The 16,997-nt window shown below is 41.2% G+C and overlaps 1 protein-coding gene across 1 annotated transcript in view; it reads right to left on the bottom strand.

The window, feature by feature from the left end:
- Positions 1-16,997, bottom strand: part of ROR2 (receptor tyrosine kinase like orphan receptor 2) — a 160,678-nt gene that overhangs the window by 19,941 nt on the left and 123,740 nt on the right. Inside the window, exons 3-4 of the mRNA XM_040354812.1 lie at positions 10,852-11,139; positions 9,080-9,110 (exon numbers count right to left, since the gene is read on the bottom strand). Coding sequence (XP_040210746.1) covers positions 9,080-9,110; positions 10,852-11,139 — 319 coding nt within the window. The remainder of the gene's footprint in view (positions 1-9,079; positions 9,111-10,851; positions 11,140-16,997) is intronic.

Below are 16,997 nucleotides of genomic sequence, written 5' to 3'. Positions count from 1 at the left end.
ATTGACATTTGTGCAGTGTGAATTGAGTTGGAGTCTGTTTATTGAAATGTTTACTGTACACTGCATGCCTCCCAGGGACTATGCTGCAAATGACCAAAGCGAAGTTGAACCTGAAGGCCTTGCCTTTGAGAAAACCAGGCGCAACCACTAAGAAAGTGTAATCTATTTAAATATACTGTAGCTGCATTTATTACCATACAGTCTGTAAGGTACTTTCTCCTGACCTAACCCCTGAACACTATGCATTAGTAGCATGAAGGCAAAAGGCACACCTCTGCCATGCCATGCCCTCAGTTACAGTATGTGGACTATGAAGAAATAAAGCTGAATTTTGGGAATTAGATCAACTCTACCAATGCAGTAACAATCACGCCCTCCCCTCCCATTCTTGCATTGCAAAGGTTAAATGCTTGTCCAGTCTAGGGGTGCAGGGCTAAGTTGTATTACTTATCCTATCCTTTGCTCTAGCACCGTTCTCTTCTACCCAAAGCTCCAGCCTGTAAACAAGCCCTCATGGTCATAACAAGCAGCACAGGGCTATGTACTCTGCATTGTTCGAGAGCAGACAAGCATAAGCCTGGAGTCTGAAGCACCTTAGAGAGGTAGCAGTGCTGAACTCATCGCATTAATAGATGAAGACATGGAGAGAGCCTGCCAAAACCAGGAGTAAGGCAAGTATTGCACCTGAAGCCTCGTACACACGCTCGGTTTTCTCGGCAAGAACCAGCAAGTAAACCGAGCGTGTGTACGAGGCTTTCAGGTTTCTCATCAGGAAATCTAGCCAGAATCTCGACGAGAAAAAAAGAGACCCTACTCTCTATTTTCTCGTCGGGATTCTTGTCGGCCAACGAGAAACCCGAGAGTGTGTATACTTATCTGTCGCCATGGAAACCCGCACATTCTCAAAATGACTTTGACGCATGCGCGGCAGCTTCCACGGCATAGGTAGGGTGAAGCAAGATGGCGGCGATGGCATCGAATGTGATGAGCGCATGCTCGACGTACGCGATGACGTCACTGCGTTCTTGCCTTTCAAAAGAACCGCGGGTTCTTTTGAAAGGTCTGTGTGTACACTCAGGCGGCAAGAGATTCTTGCCAAGAATCTCGTTGGGAAAACTACGTTTTTTTCCTGACAAGATTCTGGCCCGTGTGTACAAGGCCTTATCCCTGCACCGCTAGAGTAAATTTCCGTTTAACACTTGCAGTGTGAAGGGACCCCTCCAGCTTTAGGATGCAAAAACAGTTGGAAACACTCACAAGTGCATATTTTCATCCCTACTTTCCTTTATACTGGCTTTTTAGAATAACATAATTGCGAAAATGCAACATTTAGAGGTTGAAAAAAAGGGTTTGGTATCTATACAGGATATTGAAATCTAAAATGTAAAAAAACAATTCTAATAGCTTAACACAATGCAACAACATCCACACGTAGGACACCCAATGTTAGAGTTGATTTATTCTTCCAAAACAGATACACTTTTGCACACTAGTACTGACTAGTATTCCAGTATTGCTCTTCTCCCTCAATTTCTCTCCATCAGTCAGCTAATGCCACCGCAGCGTTCAGGGAGAGGGGCAAACAAAGCACCCCTGAAGAAATCTCAAGGCACCCTGGTTGAAAAAGTCTGGTCTATACATCAGTCCGAAAGGAGGGGCAACTGTAGAGGAACAAGGGACAGATGTGATTTCAGGGACAGTCCTTAGACCCCTGTCACACTGAGGAGTTTTTCAGGTGGTTTAGCACTAAAAATCGCACCTAAATACTGCCTGAAAATCTCCTGCCCTGTAGTCTCAGTGTGAAAGCCTGAGTGCTTTCACACTGAGGCGATGCGCTGGCGGGACCGCTCCAAAATTCCTGCTAGCAGCATCTTTGGAGCAGTGAGAGGAGCGGTGTGTTTACCGCTCCTTCCCATTGAAAACAATGGGACACCGTGGCTATACCACAGGCAATGCGCCTCTGCAGAGGCGCATTGCCGCAGGTATTAACCCTTTTTCGGCCTCTAGCGGGGGTTAAAACCCCAGTGTGAAAGGGGCTTTAAAATCAGGGACAGTTTTGAGCCATGCGTTTGTGGCAGTGAACTGGCATACACAGTCTTAATTCACAACACACAAGGAAAAAGCATTTTCCATAGTTTTGCTCCTGGTAAAATCTGGACCCAAGTACTGTAATGCCATATTACAAAGCATGATGCTACCTCCAAAAGATAAACCATTTCTGCATTAGTGTTGATCAGTTTAAAATGTCAGCAAACACAGCCTAGATTTCCAGTTTTAAAATACATAACTATGGCATATGCCAAAAATGTACTTGCTAATAAAGTACAATATTAAGATAAACATGATGGCCACCAAAGCTCTCAGAACAAGCAAGCTCATAATCCACAAAATCTTTAACATGTTATGATACTAATGCAATATTTTCCTTCGTAAATCATCTCCAGTAAATGACATTTATTTCTCAAGTGGATCTACACATGGCACATACAGTGCAACAGTTCCGTCAGGTTATGTGCTTGTTCTCCCCAGTCTTGAAAGAACAGACAGTATTGACAGGGGCTGTTTTACAGCACTTGGAAAATTCATAACTACCTGATTGGTACGATATTTTGGGATGCAATTTTTTTTACATTTTTGAATAACTCAAGGATTTGGAAAGAAAGCAAGCTGTAATAACAACCTGTCATAAGATATTGCTTGTGTTCATTTTGTTTCCCCATGGCCATGTTGAAGTTATTGTCTTTGGGGGGAAAAATCCGTAATGTTAAAACCATTCTGCTATGGTATGCAAAAGGTCAGAATTACAAGGTCACCTTGCATGATGTGCTGCTGAGTTGGTAATTGGAAACAGTTGCTTGGTCCCTTGTAAGGACCATGGAAAATAAAAGGATGCTTAAGGGTTAACATGTTATGATAATGGAAAAGCAACTGTTGCCAGCCACCATTAACATAACTATACACGCAGTAGTGAAATTCTAAAAGGTCTTCGTCCTTGTATAGTAATATCAATTCCAATAACTTTGTTGTCACTATCGAAATACTGTGACATACTGTATATACAGATATTGTACTTTTTGTCTAAAATATATTAGGTAACAGCCACTATCTAAAGCTAGATTTATTTTTTGACAGGCTATAAAGAACAATTTTTTTCTGGAAATCTCTATACTTTGCTGTTGCCTGTGTGGAAATGAGAGTAACCTCCATGTCGGATAACTAATTCAAAAAGCATAAAAAAAGCTAGCCCCAAAAGAGAAAAACTGCCATAGAAAAAGCAGATGTGCAGTACCCGACCAACCTCCACTTAGCCATCCAGCACACTGTAATGCCTCGTACACACGGTCGGATTTTCTGAGAAAAAAAGTCAGACAGGATTTTTTTCTAGGAAAGTCCGATCATGTGTAGCCTCCATCGGACCTTAGAGAACCTGTTCTCTTTCTTTTCGTCGGACTTCCGACCGACCCACGGCAGACTTTTGCACGGTCAAAATTCCAACCGTGTGTACAAGGCATAACAGCAACAATCTGACATAGGAGTTATGCCGCGTACACGTGATCGGAAATTCCGACAAGAAAAACGTGGATTTTTTTCAGACAGAATTTTGGCTCAAACTTGTGTTGCATACACACGGTCACACAAAATTCCGACTGTCAAGAACGCAGTGACGTACAACACTACAACGAGCCAAGAAAAATGAAGTTCAATGATTCCGAGCATGCGTCAAATTGATTCCGAGCATGCGTGTTTTTAGCTCGTCGGAATTGCATACAGACAATCGGAAATTCCGACAAGAACTTTTCCTGTCGGAAAATTTGAGAACCAGCTCTCAAATTTTTGCTGTCGGAAATTCCGACAGAAAAAGTCAGATGGGGCCTACACACGGTCGGAATTTCTGACCAAAACCTCACATCGATCTTTTCTTTACGGAAATTCCGTTCATGTATAGGCCCCTTCGAACTATTTCTGTCAAAATTTCCGACAGCAAAAATTAGACATAAAAAAAAAGTCACTTGTGCCATGAAAAGGCTGTTTTCACGTCACTAATTGCCGCTTGTAAGAATGAAAATATTGTAAAAATGTATACAACTATATACTATATAACTTATCTGAAAGGTGATCTATTTACGTAACTTTCAAATCCTATAACAGTTTCTCCTTAAAGCCCAAATCCATTTAAAAATCACATTTTAATCATGAATTGTGAATTCTATACCATACTCAGTGATGTGCGTTGCAATCACCTCATCTTCACAAATCTTATGTTTGTTTTCAATGTTTTTTTCAAGCTTTTTGAATGGTTCTTGGAACAGAATTGCTGCATTTTTCCACTTTTGTCTGTCTTTTTTCAACTAAAATGTGTGGAGTGCTGCTGTAAAAGAGGCGGAGAACTACTCCGCTCATGACGCACTATTCTGTCCTTTCCATTGAAGTCTAACAAAAACGCTCAATTCTGCTTGAAAAGTAGCTTATGTACTTTTTCAAGCGACAGGCGTTTTGCTACAAGCGACAGGAAGCTCAGATGTGAACAAGGTTTATTGAAAACAATTGTTTTTTACATGAACGTTTTCGAGCTCAGTTTTTTCCCCTCCCGTTTGAGCAGAGAGCCGTGACTGTCAGCGACTTTCTGCTCTCCCCTCCAGCACTAACTGGAGCCCCAGGCTTCGGAGGGGGTGAGAGAGGCTGGCTCAGGCTCTTAGCGGATTACTGAGAGTCTAAGGCCTCGTACACACGACCAAGATATTTTTTTGCCGAGGAAACCGGTGGTGTGTACATTTTCGTTGAGGAAACTGTCGAGAAATTTGACGAGCCAAAAAGAGAGCAAGTTCTCTATTTCCTCGATGGGAATGGAGAAACTTGCCTTGTCGAGTTCCTCGACAGCCTAACAAGGAACTCGACAAGGAAAACGATGTGTTTCGCCCGTCGAGTTCCTCGGTCGTGTGTACGAGGCTTGAGTTAGATGACGGTCCAGGGTTCTGGGTGGATCTTGACCATATTGTTGGGATCTTTTCATAGCCTGGACTGGACCTGTGACATCAGTCAACAGCAGGCTTGTCAGTTGAAAATAGATCACAGTAGTGATCTGGTGCGATTTCAGCCCATTCAAATGAATGGACTGTAAATCACATTGCAGGGGAACGCACAGGAACGTTCACTGAATTCCTGTGCGATTCTGGTGTGAACCAGCCCTTAGATATACCAGCTATAGAGTGTGAGAACACCTATGGCTAGCCGCACCACAGTTTGAAAGCAAGCACTTGGCAGAGACTATTACAGTAATGCAGAGAAGAGAATGTGTATGTGTCATTATGTCATATGTACACATCTGCCTCTACTCACCCTTCAAATATTTAAAGCTCATATTATAATTTTTCCATGTGTGTTCAATATGACATACATTTTGGCACATGAAATGTACAGCCTAAGGATATGATTATTTTCTGCCTATGATGTACAACTGCATTCTATTCATTACATAGCCATTGGCATTCTCTATCCTTCCACACATAGGAGTAAGCTGTCACTAGACAAACCTGATTTCAACAATTTCTTCTGAGTTTCGGAATCACCTTCTGTAACTTATCATAAATCCTTACTAGTCAGCAGAAATACTAATGTCATCATCGTCACCAACATATAAAACTGAACATTAACTATATAATGTGTTCTAGCACAAATAAAGCATTAGAGGACAACTCCATGCCCAGAAAACAAATTAGGTGAAAAACTGCACATTTCTTTCCTTCAAAATGCAATTAGGCTTTCGGAGGCTTGCAATTCTGTAGGGAAAATGTAATTTGTTTTAAAAATGTTTCCTTTGAATCTGCCAAAACACGAAATAAAGACTACTAAACTTCTTCCTAAAACTAACAGTCATTACCGAATGCTTCAACAAAGAAAAAAAAAAACACAGCCCATTAAATTCTTCTGTATCCAAATAATTACAGATGAGGTCAAGATTAATGGAAAGAAAATACCTCAACAGAGCATTTTGCTTTCTAATTACTTAATACAATTTGTATTTGAAATAAGAAGGCATTTATCAAAATCTACTGGCACAACAATCACAGCAACAACATCATGTGTCTTAACAGTTCACAGGTGGCAGGGCTATACACACTAAACAAATTGAGGTCATACATGTTACTATTGCCAAAGGCCATAGTGTTGATGGGACTAAGGCAAGCTTTAGATGATTCAGTTTTCTTTCCTGCAATAATAGCTGGATTCTCTCATCAACACATTCAGTGTTGGTGGGGGAATTCCTCCCACAGTGCTATTGTGTTCTGGGGGTGGGGAGTATTCCCTGCCGGCAGAACACAAATATAAATGCTGGCAGGTATAGCCGCCAGCGGTAAAAGCATGAAAAAAAATATCACAGGCTTGGGTATACTGAAGTCAATTGATGGATCGACTTCAGTACAATCAGCCTGCCCATTGATGGATCGAATCCCGGCAGGTCCCTGCTAAACCTGCCCAGATCCATCTTGATGTCATTTTTATTCAAATTGAGTTTCATTTGGTCTGCACCTGTTTATATGAAATGATAGTCGGTAAATGTCCCTGTATGCAAAGGGCTTGGCAGGTATGGGAGTTTACCTTACATGATTGATTGTAATAGATTCATGACAGTTATGGAGGGTGATTTAATAAAGGCAAATATACCGTGCACTGCAAGGGGAAACTGAAGGGAACTCTGAAGGGGAAGCTCTGCTGATTTCTATCATCCAACCATGTGCAAGCAAAAATGCATTTTTTTTTATTTTTTTTCCTTGCATGTGATTTAGTATTAATTGCAAAGTGAAGCTTTACCTTATTTACTAGGCTTTGGAGCAAGTGCGCTTGCAGTGCACACTATATTTGTCTTTAGTAAATCAACCTCATAGTTTATTAAAAAGTCCCAATGTTATAGTTTACGTTTGGAAAGAATTTGGAATGGAAAGCAATGGATAAAAACACATAGATTCAAATGACTGTTTGTCAGCAAAGGACTGAATGAATGCCCTAAAGCAGGGCCCTCCAGCTGTTGCAGAGCTACACATCCAATCATGCCTCTGGGAGTATTGTAACTGCCAGCCTTGCAATGCCTCATAGGAAATGTAGTTCCACAACAGCTGGAGAGCCCCAGTTTGCCAAACCCTGCCTAAAGTAACATTATTTTTTTTGATTTATTTATTTGTTTTTGCTAAAAAAATAAAAAGATACTTACATGCTCCGTGCAACAATATTGCACAGAATGGTCCTTTCCTTCCTCTCTTTGGCGATTCCCCACCAGCGCTGTCCATTCCCTTCTCCTCCAGGTGCCCCTTCGGCAAGCGCGGTGCTAAGGGGGAACTCACGCAGGAGTGCTTCTGAATCAGGCTGTGTGCGTCCATAGACACACACAGTGGTGGTAAGTCATCCCCCCTCCCACTCCTCATAGGAGTATGACTGACAGAAGCAGGAGCCAATGGCTTCCGCTGCTGCCTGTGTCTCCTGTGAGACAAGGAAGAGAGGAGAGGGAGTGAAGTAAGTAGGTATGTCAGTCTATTACTTACTTTTCATTTTAAAGTATATGTATGGGGTTTTGTCAAAATATTTAAATATATTTTGTGAGAAAGGTGTAAAAATAAGAGATGTTCATATTGTGCATCTAATTGATAACGTTTGAAGCAGTGGGGTCAGATTATTCACACAATCTATTATTTTAGTCCAGCACATAAAAAGATCTACCTAAAGCGAATGCACTCAGTTACTATTCATTCTCATTACAGGTTTCTAATAAAAGCCCACAGCTTAGGCAGCGGACTATAGAAGCGGGCCATTTCCCATGATAGTCTAGTGAAATGCAGTCACCTTTTTACTGCATATAATAATGTGTAAGGTACTTTGCAGAGAGAGTCAGGTTACACGTGTTCAGGAGAAATGTTAATATACAGGCCTGTTAGCAGAAGATGGATTTACACCTTGGAAAGGAGTTCTGTAGATACACCAACACAATCTAATTGGACACATTTTTATCACCTCTGCCAAAAAGCAACGAAAGAATGTTAAAGAAATTACTAATACTTTTCAGCATGGTCAAGGACTATTCACAGAAGTGTGGTTAACACTAATCTAGAAGAGTACTCCAATCCTCTATTTTATTCCGAAACCTGATAGTAACAGACAGGCATTAGCTGTGTAGAAATCCAGGGCCCACCACCTTACATCCTTCTAGACCACACACAACACTCTCAGTTCCCATACACTATTAAAGCAGCCTCTGTATTAAAGGGATTCCTGTATGGATTTTATAACAAATTCCAAAGAAAGGGGGAAACATTACTGCTCAGAGACAAGCAGAATTTGTCCTATACACTCTCAACTCCATTAATGCAAACAGAACTTTCTAATATGCAAAATAGAAAGATTGATGCAACTAGGGCTGCTACAAAACACACTTTCTAAGTACAACTGTCTTTAGATTTCAGTTATAAAGCTGAGCAATATGCCACCCACAGAGGGCACCAATAGTGATGTCCTCTTTAAATTAAAAGTGGTCTCTGCGGTGGATTCGCCACAAGATCACTTTTATTGGCGGCAGAGCGGTGACCACCCCCACTCAACTCAGTGATCTGGATGAAGGAAGCCACAACAAACGTCACTTCCGCCAAATGGCTTTAAAGGGGAATTTTTTTTTAATGGGAAAAAAACAAACACAGTTTTTTTATTTTAATTGTAATTAAGTATAAATGTGAGATACGAGGTCTTTTTGACCCCAGATCTCACATCATGCTTTTTTTCTATTACAAAGGATATTTTAATTTTTTAAAGGGACAGTGTAAAAAGAAAAAGAACAAAAATGTCTAACTTTACCATTTTCTAATTCAAGAAAGTGTATTTTTTCAAATTTATTGACATAAAGTATTGCAATGACTGCCATTGTATTCTCTAGAGTGTCTGAAAAAAAATATATAATGTTTGGGGTTCTAAGTAATTTTCTAGCAAAAAAGAACCTGATTTTAACTTGTAAACAACAAGTTTAAAAAATAGGCCTGGTCCTTAAGTTGTTAAAGAAGGAAAAAGCAAAAAAAAACGTAGGCAGCATACTCATACTTACTGCATGTTAGGATTCGGACTGTGTGTTGGACCTGTTAAAAAAAGAGAGTGAGAATTAGGATTATTTATATTTTAAGAAGTACATGCTTAATAAAGTAATATAGAATCTGTTACTGTACACATTTGCCCAGAGAGGAGTTATAAAAAGGTACCGTGACACTTTGCCAATTTAAGGAAAAGTGAAAGTGTGTTTTATGGGCCAGATCCACAAACGAGATACGACGGCGTATCAGTAGATACGCCGTCGTATCTCTGTTTCTAACTATGCGACTGATTCATAGAATCAGTTACGCATAGCTAGCCCTAAGATCCGACAGGTGTAATTGAATTACACTGTCGGATCTTAAGGATGCAATTCTAGGCCGGCCGCTAGGTGGCGAGGCCATTGCGGCCGGCGTAGAATATGCAAATGAAGACTTACGGCGATCCCCGAACGTCCCGTCGATCTAAATCTACGTAGTTTCCGTCAGGTTACGCAGCGTAAAACTAGGGCTGAGCCCTAGTTCTCCTAAGCCATGTTAAGTATGGCCGTCGTTCCCGCGTCAAAATTTAAACATCAACGTCATTTGCGTAAGACGTCCGTGAATGGCGCTGGACGCCATTTACGTTAACGTCTAAGCAAATGACGTTGGTGCGACGTCAGTTAGCGCAATGCACGTCGGGTAATTTACCCGACGGAGCATGCGCATTACGTCCGTCGCGGAAGCGCGCCTAATTTAAATGGGACTCGCCCCATTCGATTGGGCCCGCCTTGCGCCGGACAGATTTAAGTTACACCGCTGCAAATTTCCAGGTAAGTGCTTTGTGGATTGGGCACTAACTTGGAAAAATTGTGGCGGTGTAACTTAAATCGGGAAAGTTAAGTTGCGCCCGGTCTACGTGGATCTGGCCCTATATTCACATTTTTAGTGATCCAGCCTATCTCCACTGCTGCTGGATGGAGGTTCTGGGTATAGGGGTCATGTGACCTACTCCCACTTACAGAACAGGTTAAGTAGCCAATTGCTAAGCCCCACCACTATCATATGACTGGGGGGTTGCTAACAATGTGAGTATAGCTAAGGCAGAGGGGGCCCTATAGAAATATGCTGCCTATTCAAAACAATGTGACAGTGTATCTTTAATGTAATTGGCAGTGCTACTGACCAACAAGAGAAAGAACTGGGAGGTAAAAGATGATAGGTCCAGCTTAACTTGTAAAGGAAAAGTAAACATATGACATATAATTTACTGTACATTTCTGAACTATTTATGGTTTTGATATACATTTTCAACTGAGGGTGATCTCTGTTTATGTAATATTAATTCATATATGTAGGTTGAATTGCCTTGGCTGTTGACAGGTTTTCTTAAAGCAGAACTATTTAAAAATAACAGCCAGTTGAAGATAAAAACAGCTTATCCTGCAATATTTCTCTTCATTCAGGAGCTTTTCCCCATATAACTTTTCTGTCGTTAGATGCCCTCAGTCTTCCTCATCCAACCCACAAATTCCTCTGAGCCCAGGCTGCCCTTGACCTGCCCCCTGTGGTGGTGGTGCCACCCAGTGTGGGCTCAGTTTGTTACAGCACAGAACTCATTACCTGGCCACCAGCTCAGTCCCTCACTGCTACTGCAGCAGAAAAGGAAGGGCCTGTGATGTCATTGAATACTTGGAAAAAGGGTATGCATGTATTTTGCTTTTTGCGTGTTGGGTGAAAGGGGGGTTCAAGTAGGGAATGGGGGTTTATTAAACACTAAAATTCAGCTTTAAAATTGAAATGTAATACTTACCAAGTCTGACATAAAGAACCCCAGTGGCACTAATGGTTTTAATTCCATTTGTGGCAACACACTGATAGTATCCAGTGTCTGTGGTGTCCAAGTCTTGTATTCTTAGCCGTGAGCCATATTCGGTTTTCCTTATGGTAATTCTCTTGGGCTCCTGCACAACGGGCGCATCATTCTTCAGCCATTTCATATTTGGGAGTGGATTTCCGGCCACCTTGCAATGAAGGGTGGCTGCTTGACCCTGGACAATTGTGATATTATTTACAGGTTCCAGAAATGTCAGAAAGTGTCCTGGAGGAGACAAGAGGTCACAAAATATCAAACTGCAATTCTTCAAAAAGCCTCAAGGCACATTTCTAACAAACTGCTTGTTAACAAGACTGCAGAGGTTTTTTTTTGTATACACCTTTAAAAACCAGTGCTATAATTTAGACAAATCAACATGCACAAACACACTTTGTAAATACTTGTAAAAAGTACATTTTCATTTGTATTGCAAGAGCGAATTATAACTATTATGAGGGCAAACTTATCATTAGGAGCAGATGGTTTATTACAAGAGAGGAATGCGCTGACTTTTTATAGGGTTTATTCCACAGGCAATGGATAATCTACAAAGTGTATGAAAGACAAAACTTTTTTTTCCCCTGGTTTTGGTAAACATGTTTTTATAGCTATAAAAAAAGAAAAACTGCGCTGGATGCAAACCTAATAACCACAGCAGCAACTCAAAGTGAGATATACACATAAAAAATAACAATAAGCTTCGCTCTTAAAGTGACATATTGACCAAATATACAAAAATAAAAAAATATAAATAAATGAAAAAAAATCACATTAAAAATAAGTCCCAAATAGTGAATCATAAAACTTGTGTAAAGTCCTCCAGTGAATATTGAAACCCGGAAGTTCCTCCAATGAATTATGAACAAACAGCAACAATATAGTAAAAATAATGTGACTTTATGAGACGAGTCAAGTGAATCCCCCACCACACAAAGTGCACGCTTACCAGCTGCACAAATATAGAAAATTGTGTCCAATACCCAGCCAGGGCCTTTTCCTCCAAAGACTTAAAGTGTCTGGTCAAGCTATATGGTGCAGTAAGCAGTCAATCCGGAAAGGGGTTTGAGGCACAGTTTGCAGGCCCATGCAAAGGAGACGATATCAGCTCCTCTGCCACTTCCAGCAATATCAATATCTCCTCTACTTTCTGCCGGATTCACTTGACTCATCTCATAAAGTCACATTATTCCCACTATATTGTTGCTGCATTGTGTGGCACCTGTGTTTTCCAGAGTCGGGCTGTGTGTGCCCATAGACACATATAGTGCAGCTTGGCCACACCCCCTGCTCCCTCCTAACAGGATTTAACTTACAGAAGGTGGCACCAATGGCTCCTGCTGTCCTCAGTAAAGTCTGAGTCTGTGAAAACAATGAGAGGGGAGAGTGGTGCTGCAGCCGGGACAGGACTGGATGGATGAGAAGAGTCAAGTAGGGTGTTAGGAGAACCACTTTAAATCCCCCAAATAATTACCTATCACTGAGAGCTGCAAAGAAGAAGGAATGTCATCCGTTTGGACCCAGGAGAAACCCCACTGGAGGAGATAGGTAGCCATTAGGGGGTCGAGTCTGTTTTTTATATTTTCTGTCAGCAACAAGGGCCACTGATGGGTCTAAAGTAAATTCTGCACTTTAACCACTTACCCAATGTGCACCTAAAGAAGAAGTAAACCCTCTAAATCCTTTCTTTAAAAACAAACCCCTGCAAGAGAAAGGCATAATGAGCTAGTATACATAGCATACTAGCTCATTATGAATTACTTACCTGAGATCGAAGCCCCTGAAGCGACTCTCGTTCCTCACCTCCGCCGCCGCCATTAACACCCGAGTTACTTCCGCGATGACGTCACTCCCGCACATGCGCGCGGGAGCCGTCAGTGACGGCACAACCGCCCTCACTAATGGCACGCTCAGTGCGCCTGCTCTGTTGTCTACGGCGTGCATGCGCCATAGACATCGGTGCAGTCTTTTCTGCAAATATGTCCTAGACCATGTAGGTTTAGGAGATATTTTTGCACCTACAGGTAAGCCTTAATCTAGGCTTACCTGTAGGTTAAAGTGGTCTGTATGGGTTTACAAACACTTTAACCCCCCTTCCTAACCAGACCAATTTTTAGCTTTCATGCTCTCACATTTTGAATGACAATTACCCAGTCATTTAACACTGTCCCCATACAACATTTTTGTCTTTTTTTTTCCACACAAATAGAGCTTTCTTTTGGTGGTATTTAATCACTGCTGTTTTTTTTATCTTTTGCTTTATGAATGAAAAAAAGACCAAAAATTCTGTATAAAATAAAGCATTTTTCTTTGTTTCTGTTTTTTGCAAATTAGTCATTTTTCTTCATACATTTTGGCCAAAAAATAGATCAATAGATCACAGCGTTTATGACCCACAGACTGCAAAGCTGAGGGTCCATTATTTTTGGTGAGTGGGGTCACAAGAGGGGAGTGTAGCACACAGAACCTGGAATTATCATTGGCGCACCAAAGCACTTTATCTGTTTGGAGCACCCAGCAAAATATTAGAGACTGTTTATTATCATTGAATTTAATATTTCTGAATGTGTTTTTTTTTTAAGCACTTTATATTGGCATATGCATTTTGATCTCTGCAAGTGCTGTATATATGTACTGCTACATATCTTTGGTAAATCACCTATAACGTTGGGTGTCCTACATGTGTGGATGTTGCTACTAGAATCGTTTTTACATTTAAGAGTGGGGCAGGATCTGTACCCAAGCAGTGAAGTCAGAGATAACTCCGAGTACAGTTATTAAATGAGGTGGCTCAAAGTGTGTCCTGGAGTGTAGGTGAAGAATAATAATTAGGTATGCTAGAGCTTGTGCTGGAAACTCTGCAATCCTGTTCTTTTACAATCTCACATAATTTATCTAACCTAATCAGGTTTGGAGATGCTAGCAAGGATGTTATGCTGTCACAACATGTTTATCTATCATGTAGGGTACATACAGTAGGAGAGGAAGCATTGTGGGCAGGCACTGCTTATCTCTGGGTATATCTATAATGATCAACATGTTTGATCGATGTTTCCATTGGCGCTTGGCTGCAGAAGTGCATCATACTGCCATAATAAACATGACATTGTAAATAGCTAGATTCGGAGACAGTGATCTCATAGCTATGGGCTGCTGTTGATATACTCGTGTTTATCCTCTGACCTAAAATGGAAGATTTCGCTTCAAATATATGACAACCTCAAATGCCTCAAGCCATGCTTCTCTGATTAATAGAGAGGCGGGTGGGACAGTTGGAATGCGATGTGTGAATATGGAGCACCTTGGGTTTGAGCACCCATGAAGATAAGAAGAGAAGCGCAGGTACTTTTTAACTTCTCAATTATAAGGAGACTCTAGGTTTGTTTTAAATTCTCTTTTTTTACATAATGTTTTTACTAACATTTTACATAGCTCCATACATCAGGTCTCAGCGATGAGAGGCTATGGAAAATCTGAGTAATGCTGAAAACAACATTGGTGAAGTAAGTGCCTAAGATGCTTAGAGTCTCAAGAGATTGTGAACGATTTTACACATTAATCACAATCACGTTTCATTCTTCAACAGACCTAAAGGGGAAATACCTTGCATATAATGCTTGTGTGTGTCTGTCTGTGCTTCAGTGAGTACACACACATACAAAAACACAAAATATGTCTGGCGTAAGCCTTTGCTGGCTAAAAAGCAGGAGCTGAGGAGTAATTATTCGCTTGTTACGGATTTGGCAGTCAAACAAAAACTCACTGCCATTGCACACATACTCAAGAGACTTCAAACTCGAGGGAATTGTGCAGTGTGGATTTTGCCACTTACCTCTCCCTTTAATCCTATATTGCAAGCTGTATAAATAAGGCAGGGAGAGAATGCTTATTTAACTGACACTGCATGCTTATTTATAATGGCCCACTTAAGATTCATGCACACCAAATGTAGCTCAAAATATTTATCCTACAAAAACTCATTACATTCTTTTAATTATGGCATACAGTATCCCACAACTTAAAAAAATATACAGTCTTTACATGAATACTACCGTATATAAAATTTTAGGTAGATTAACATTTGGATGGTAGGCTTGCCTAAATTGTTAGGTCTGTTAACTAAATATGCCAGCTTGTCATCAAAATAGGAATTGTGCAAAGGTAACGCTTTTATTTAGTGCTGTGCTTATTTTTGGTTTCTTCTGGCACCTCAAGAGACAAAATGTATCTCTTCCTTTTTTTGGGTTAGTTTTTAGTGTTTTTTTCATTACAAGCAGGAGGGTTCTCGACCTGGTCCTAGTGCCTGACTAGCTATGGTGTATCCTGGGAGATTTACTGCTTGAATTACTTTGTATACTGTAGGCTCTATGCTTTTCCTTTGGCCCATTCGATTGCTGCCTGAGAGGTGCCTGTTTCAATACTGGTAGATGGCATTTGTCAGGTGCGGAATGCTGGTTTGACACCCTACAGTTACTTTTAGGAGTGTCAGGCATATTTTTTTTTTTTTGCAGCCTAAAAACGCCACATCAAGCATTTTTTTTTTTTTTTTACATGTCAAAATCAATGGTTCCCTATGAGACTATCTTAACTGATTCGACTTTCCGCCCATTGATTTGAATGGAGATTGCATCCAAGTCGGGTCATCATAATCCGGCTTGAGGTATGCGACTTGTGCGCTGAGGATCTTGAAGGTGAACCCCCTTTTCTTTTTAAATGACGTAGGGTCCCCCCCCAGATTTATACCAGGCCTTTTGACTCTGGTTTGGATCTTGAAAGGGAACCCCATGCCAAAAAAACAAAAACGGCACGGGCCCCCTTCCCAATACTGCACCAGAGCCAAAGTCCCCTGCCCCAGAGCACTCACCTCCCATGTTGAGGGCATGTGGCCTGGTATGGTCCAGCAGGGGGGGGGGGACACTTCATGACCTGCCGGGCTGCATGCTCCAAGAAGGGTCTGGCATGGATTTTGGGGGGGGGGGGGGCTACACACAATTTTTTGGCATGGGGTTTCCCTCAAAATCCATACCAGACCAAAGAGTCTGGTGTGGGCTTCAGAATGTCCTTCAGATTTTTTTTTTTTGTAAAATCTTTATTTGTAAGAGGCAAGGCAGTACATCTCAATAAATGTAGCCAAAGGTAAATACAACAAGTGCTGCACAAGTCTGTTTTTCAAAAAAGTATAACAAATTAAAATAAAATAAACATACATAACAGATAATAACGGTAGAACAGTAATTTCAACGGAAAGTGCAGAAGGTTCAATATTCAGGTAGTAGGTCAACGGCCAGGCCTCCCCCACGCAGTGAGTGGGGTAAGCCCCGACCGCCTGGTGGTTTGTTTGTAAAACTGAGGTGTCTCCCGAAGAAGAGTTGTCGTGCGTGACCGGGCCAACCAGTACCACAGACAATAAGTGAATTATCATGTAGCGTATAGATTATGATTTGAACCGAATGGGCGGGCGCGAGAGGAGGGGGGCACTCATGGGCCCCCAGCAAACCTCCCCGCACACCGCATCTGTCCTTCAGATTTTAACAGAGAAGAGGTTACCTGAAACATTGGCTAGCATCCAGCGCTGCGCTGCAGATAAAGTTGGAAAGGACAGCCATCTGGCACACAATCAATGAGCTGTCAACTATCACCAGGTCCCTGCTTAGGGAATTGATCAGTCAAAGTTTGGAAAATGAAAGCAAAGGTGAGCATGGGTCAAAAAGGAGACCCCCTTGGAGAAATTTTTGGGTCTATTAGAACCCTGCCCAGACACTATTTAATTTGAAACAACATGGAATCCTCTACATTTTTAAAATCCCAAATTAGAAAGGAAATGTCCTCCACTAAAAGAGAGAGTCAGAGATATAAGTAACAGAGTAGTAAAACGTGTAAAAGGCACAGTGTTTACAGCACCAATCTCAGTTTAGTACACAGAGAAAATTGGGTCTCAAGCTTGTGGGTTACTTGCAACAGTAAGCTGTATTAGTATGACCACCCAACTACCCTGTTACCCCGAAAATAAGACCTAGTGTGAGTTTCTGTGATGGCTGCAATATAAGCCCTACCCCAAAAATAAGCCCTAGTTAAAAACCTTGTAA

The sequence above is a fragment of the Rana temporaria genome, chromosome 1, assembly GCF_905171775.1.
Source record: "Rana temporaria chromosome 1, aRanTem1.1, whole genome shotgun sequence".
Taxonomy (NCBI): domain Eukaryota; kingdom Metazoa; phylum Chordata; class Amphibia; order Anura; family Ranidae; genus Rana; species Rana temporaria.
This window is presented reverse-complemented; position numbering and strand designations above follow the sequence as displayed.